Raw genomic sequence first — 6102 nt, 5'->3', positions numbered from 1 at the left:
GTTTGGTAATCTGCAACAACCGCGGTTACGTATTGTACCTATGACGCACGATAACCGCGCGTGCGCCTTTCGACTCTACTGAAATTTGAAGTTGCCGCGAAGAATTATTTTGAAAAAAATAAAGATCTTTTTAAGCTACTCGAGAGTCTATAAGGATTGAAGTGGTTATTTTGCGTTGCCTGGCCATAGCAAACTAGAACTGCCAGCTAGTCTTTAGTGAATTCACGTGGTTTTTTATTTCACCAGATATTTCGATTCGTTTATCATCTACCACAGAAACACTATTACAATATAGGTATGACCCGAAAAAGAAGTATATACCTAAATATTACAAATTTTTTGAGAATAGACAAACTCATTATTGGCTTTTTTCCAAAAAACTACTTGAAACACCCTGCCTTTTAGGTTCCAACAAACTTTATCTTATATTAACTAAAGCACCTATTTCTGATGTCATCACAGAAGCTAAATCAATAAAATGAATAGAATGAAAATTTTCAAAGTCGCGCACCCACCGTTTTCTGACTGGCAGATCTAGTTTTCCATGCACTGCTCAAGTAACACAAAAGTACAATAAATAATCTTACTTGTGGAGATTGGAGGTTCAAGGGCAATAAAAAAAAGCAAGACATCAAAATAAAAAAGTATTTATTAAATGTGAACATTTAACTACTTACATAATATTAAAACTATGAACATATAATATAACACATTAACAATAATTATCCTATTGGCCATGCTTTTTTGGAATAATCCACCACGTCTGCTTTCAGTGAATTTAATTTCTAGAACAAGGTGTAATAAAATACGTGTACAATAATGTATCACAGGCTATTAGTTACTTTGCTAATGGTGCTAATTCGGTAATCGTGTGTATACTTTGTATACTATAAAAAGTGATCCTATAAAGGGTTCCGTTTTTCCTTTAGAGGTACGGAACCCTAATAAAAAGAGCGACCGGCTGATATTGTCCTGCAGCTCAAACTACTAGATCTATAAACTTGAGATTTTGCATATAATTTTAGTAAAAGTTAATCCACGTTTCGTTTCTTAAACTCTACTCCTAATGGGATTCTTAGGGTATGACTCTGTTTGCATGAAAATTAGATCATTTTTTAAAGTAAATTCTATGAAAAATAGTATTTAAGTCAACAAAGTGCAATGCAAAAGCCAGTTGCAACTAATATGACAGCTAAAGATTAATACCATGCTTATCCCACTGTTTTCTGCAGAGATGCGATGTCTCGGCACACAGAAAAGATGTCACGGAACTACTTTGAGTCCTGTCAATTTAGTTTAAAGTTTTTGTTTAACCGAATTAGCAACATTTTCATGCTACAATGCCATAACATCACATACGGAGGGGCTACAAGATATTACAAAAATATCTTAAAACTAGAACATTAAATTTTTTCCTATGGGTACGATTTTATCGATCACCAATTATACATATTTTTCTTTTCTTATCCGAACCGCTAGGATATGGAACGCCCTTCCGGCATCAGTTTCCCTTCCACCTATAATATGGGTACCTTTAAGTCAAGAGTGAATAGGCAACTTCTAGGTTATAAGATTTGTACTCGAAACGAAACATTTGTCGCCAAAATAGAGCTATGCCAAAACGATTTCTAAAAAATAAATATAAAATTGTGAAGAAATAATATACTTATTTCAATTATTTATCATCAAATAATATGGTAAGTTATTAACGCCTGCCTTAAAAATATGTGATCAGGGACTATCAATTATCATTTAGCTACCTGCTTCACACTTCGAATAAATAAATCAAATAACCGAATCGAGATAACCGAATTCCATAATTTGGAAATTGAGAAAAAAATTGCATTACAGTTCGTTGATTTATTTTGTGATTGATCTAGCATTTTGAGAACGAAGTTATTATGGTAATTATGTTATATAGAAACAGGCGCTACTTTGCGTGTGGAAGCCCATGATATCGTCGGTTAAATGGAAAAATGACATTTCTCAAAATTTTCAGAAAGTAAGGTTATCATTAAAAAGAGTCTGTTATCAACATTATTTTTATATGGATAAAAGACACTTTATAAAATTACACGTTAAGCTCACTAGATGTCGCAAGTGTCATTTCGGTACTTTATGTTCATCTGCCATATTGGTTGTAGAATAACGTCACTCTGCCATTTGCAACCCAGCCACGGAACTGAGTACATGTGCGTTTTTATAGAAAATTGTCATTTTTCAAAAAAGTGTTTGGATACGATTGCAAAAGGTAAGAAAAATTTATAGAACAATGTATTTTTTTGAGAAATTACGTTTGTTCTTTAAAATTTAACTGTAATTGTGTTAGTAGCTTATATTGAGAAACGACATTTTTAGAAATGTGACTGCTTGTTGTGAAATGAAGTTATTGATACTCGACTTATTTGTAATTATGACATTTTTCTGTATAGTTTTTGTACATTTAGTATCATGAAGTTCATCAGAAAAATGTAACAATTTCAAATATGACTGTGAATGCTTAGAATGAATATTTATTGTATTGTGTTTTTAAAATAATGACGGTTATCTATTAAAATACATAGTACATTTTAACGTTAAAGTACAAAATTAGTTAAAATGATTGAATAAAAATATTTGATTAATTTTGATTTAACCTTTAGAATAAAAAGATGGGTTTAAAACTTCTTTGTTTTTTGTAGGATGAAGCGTGGTGAAAAAATGGTAAAAATGATTACGACGTCTAAAGAATTTTCTAAGGAGAATCCAGTAGAGTTTAATTCAGTTCAGTTAAAGTCAAATGAAGATCCACAAATATCTGTAATATCTTATGTGCCCGAATTCATAAAACCAGTTACTACAGAGCCCGAGCCAGTTTTTCAAGACCATACCTCAGCTACTGAGGATAAATATCCACCAAACGAAGTATCTACATCTAAATTATGTGAGATTATCGTCGTCGAACCACTGCAAAATAATTTGAATTGCACACGCACTCCTTTGATTAGTTTAAGTAGCAATGTTAAGGTACCGACTCCTATTAGCAACAATTCTTTTTTGGATTTACAAATTATTCCATACCTGCCAAATGATCAACCTGGGCCGAGTACAAATATTATGGAATCAGCTGATGTAAGTGATTCAAAATCAGAAGAAAGTACTAACGTTCTCTTTTCAGGCCAACCCAAGACTTCATGCAATATAATAATATCGGAATCAGATATTTCCTATGAGGACGATGACGATAGTTCCTTCAACTCCATTCCTGATAGTCAAAAGGACTTTTCGTCTGACGACGTAGATAATGACCCTGATTTTATACTACGCAAAGATCTTGCAATGTCATCGACATCTTCGGAAGATGAAATCGCTACAGTGAATGAAAACCTAGAAAATACAGTTGACGATGGAAACAAAAAAGCAAAGACTGGCCGAAAAAGAAAAGCTGTACCGGAAGAATGGAGCAAAAATAAAGCTAAATTATTAAGAAATTCTGGAAAAGCGTATACATCGACATCGAAGTCACAAAAACAAATGCAAGAAAGACAAATAAAACCAACATGCACTGAAAAATGTAAACTGAAATGTTATAACAAGATTAGTGAGGAAAAGCGGAAACTTATATTTATGAATTACTGGAAGATGGGAAATTTAGATAAGCAACGTCAATTTATTAATAAACATGTAACCGCAATAAAACCGAAGTATAGATATATTCGCGAAGGAAGTACAAGAAAAGATTATAACCATGCCTTCAATTTTGAAGTAGACAGAGAAATAATTCGGGTTTGTAAGACTTTTTTTAAAAATACTCTGGGTATATCCGACAGACCGATAAGAACAGTAATTTCAATGCAAAACTCTACAGTTGGAGGGTTTCTGAATGAGGACAAAAGAGGAAAGCATCGCAAACACAATAAGCTTGATGCTGCAATTATTGATGGGATCAAAGAACATATCAATTCTATACCTAGAATTGAAAGCCACTACTGTCGAGCTAGTACGAGTCGGGAATACATTGAAGGAGGTCTCTCTATTGCACAGCTACATAGGGACTATATTACAAAATGTCGATTGGAAAACGTTCCTCACGCTGATTATCAAATATATTACAATATATTTACCAAAGAATACAATATTTCCTTTTGGTCTCCGAAAAAAGACCAATGCGAGGATTGCGCTGCTTATAACAATGCAGAAGATAAAGAGCCGTTAAAAATCAAATATTACTCGCATTTAGAAGAAAAAGATTTAGTAAGAAAAGAAAAAGAGTTAGACAAAGAAAATGCCAATGAAAAATGTATAATTGCCGTCTATGATTTGCAAGCTGTAATGCCGTGCCCAAGAGGTGATGTATCCAATTTTTATTATATATCAAAACTTAATGTTCTCAACTTTACTATTTACGAACTCGGATCCAAAGACGTAAACTGCTATGTCTGGCACGAAGGTGAAGGGGCCAGAGGAGTCAATGAAATAGGATCCTGCGTTTTAAGTTATTTAAGAAATTTACAAGATAAAATCAAAGACGATTTTGATGTCATATTTTATAGTGACAACTGCTGTGGACAGCAAAAAAATAAATATATGATTGCAATGTATATCTACGCCGTAACTTATCTAGAAAATTTAAATTCTATAACCCACAAGTTTCTCATAAAGGGTCACTCACAAAATGAAGGAGATTCCGCGCATTCTGTGATTGAGCGTAACATTTCAAGGTCTTTGAAATCCTCACCTATTTACGTCCCGGAACAATACATAACATTGATCAGAACTGCCAAAAAAAAAGGAAATCCATACAAAGTCCATGAACTAAATCATGAGAGCTTCTTTGACATTAAGAAAATTGCAGACGGTGTCGGTTCAAATTTTTCAAGCAATGAAGACCGAGAAAAGTTAAAGATGGGAGATATTAAAGTTGTCAGAGTGGAAAAAAAGTTTAATGATCGATTCTATTACAAATGTTCGTATAAAGAAGATAGTTTCAAAACTGTCATGGTCAAAACTAGAGCTACCAAGAAAAAAACTAACTTGTGTTCCGAATTACAGCCGCTGTACTCAACAAAATTGGATGTATCTGACACTAAGAAAGCCGGTATACTTACACTAATAGATAAAAACATAATTCCCCGATTTTATAAAAACTTTTATCAAAGTCTTTAACCAAATAATCTCACATTGTTTTTCTTTTGTGTGATACGTTATTTACTAAATAGTTTTTTTTTGGATTTTGAAATCATCTCAAAAACCTATTTACAATATCTAGGTAGACTGAGTATGAAACTTTACATATATTTTGGAATATTTTAATTTTTTTTGAAGAGGCTCTATAACTTTTAAATAAGTAGATACTAATAATATTTTAGTTTTATAATTGATTGGTAGAATCAGTACAAAAATGCATACTAAAGCTAATAATAAAAAATTGATTTACATAAAGGAGAAAACGTTTTCAATATCTTATGAAACATATTTTACAGATTTTACAGTTTTATATTCTTATTCAAAACCCAAAATAAGCAGATTTAAGTTTAAGCTCATTGATCTCAATATTGTTGCCATTGATTTATCTAATAAGTAGGGATTACTCTTAAAATAGAGGTTTGTTTATGATTGTTATTGCATATAATTTTAAGTGGATTTGTAATTATTTGAATACCTCAATTTATAAAAACCATATACTTAATAAAACCATATTTTTTCCATTATTGTGTTACATTTTTACAAAATTCATTCCGCAAAATGTTTTTAATTATGTAGAAAAATGACATTTCTTGCTAGAAATACCTCTTTTTTAGTAAATTAGTTAAAATAACCACACCATCTTTATTTTCATGTAAATACCTTTAAAATGATATATAACACTTACACATAAATATAAAACTCAAAAGGAAAAATTAGTATTAATTGAAGTGAAAACTTTAAATGCTTGTATTGTAAAATTTGTTCTTTTTGAATAACGTCACTTTTCTATTTAACCGACGATATACAAAAGCTTAATTTACTATAATCTGCTAAAACAGTTTTAGCGGATTAAAAACAAATTAAGCTTTTAATTTCTTGTTTAGAAGTTATTATTTATTACTGAGGGACCTGATCTATTATTTATTACTGAAATAA

General features: G+C 31.4%; 1 protein-coding gene across 1 annotated transcript; it reads left to right on the top strand.

Annotated features, from left to right (window-relative positions):
* The first annotated feature begins 1945 nt into the window (after positions 1-1945).
* Positions 1946-5687, top strand: LOC123880644. Its single transcript, XM_045928873.1, has 2 exons — positions 1946-2251; positions 2682-5687. Exon 2 carries the CDS (start codon positions 2683-2685, stop codon positions 5143-5145), a length of 2463 nt encoding a protein of 820 aa, XP_045784829.1. The 5' UTR covers positions 1946-2251; position 2682; the 3' UTR covers positions 5146-5687.
* Positions 5688-6102: the final 415 nt, after the last annotated feature.

This window comes from Maniola jurtina, chromosome Z, assembly GCF_905333055.1.
Source record: "Maniola jurtina chromosome Z, ilManJurt1.1, whole genome shotgun sequence".
Classification (NCBI taxonomy): Eukaryota; Metazoa; Arthropoda; class Insecta; order Lepidoptera; family Nymphalidae; genus Maniola; species Maniola jurtina.
This window is presented reverse-complemented; position numbering and strand designations above follow the sequence as displayed.

Bases quoted from the DNA above. Each gene is read 5' to 3' on its own strand.
- LOC123880644 (XM_045928873.1), top strand. From the start codon at position 2,683: ATGAAGCGTGGTGAAAAAATGGTAAAAATGATTACGACGTCTAAAGAA.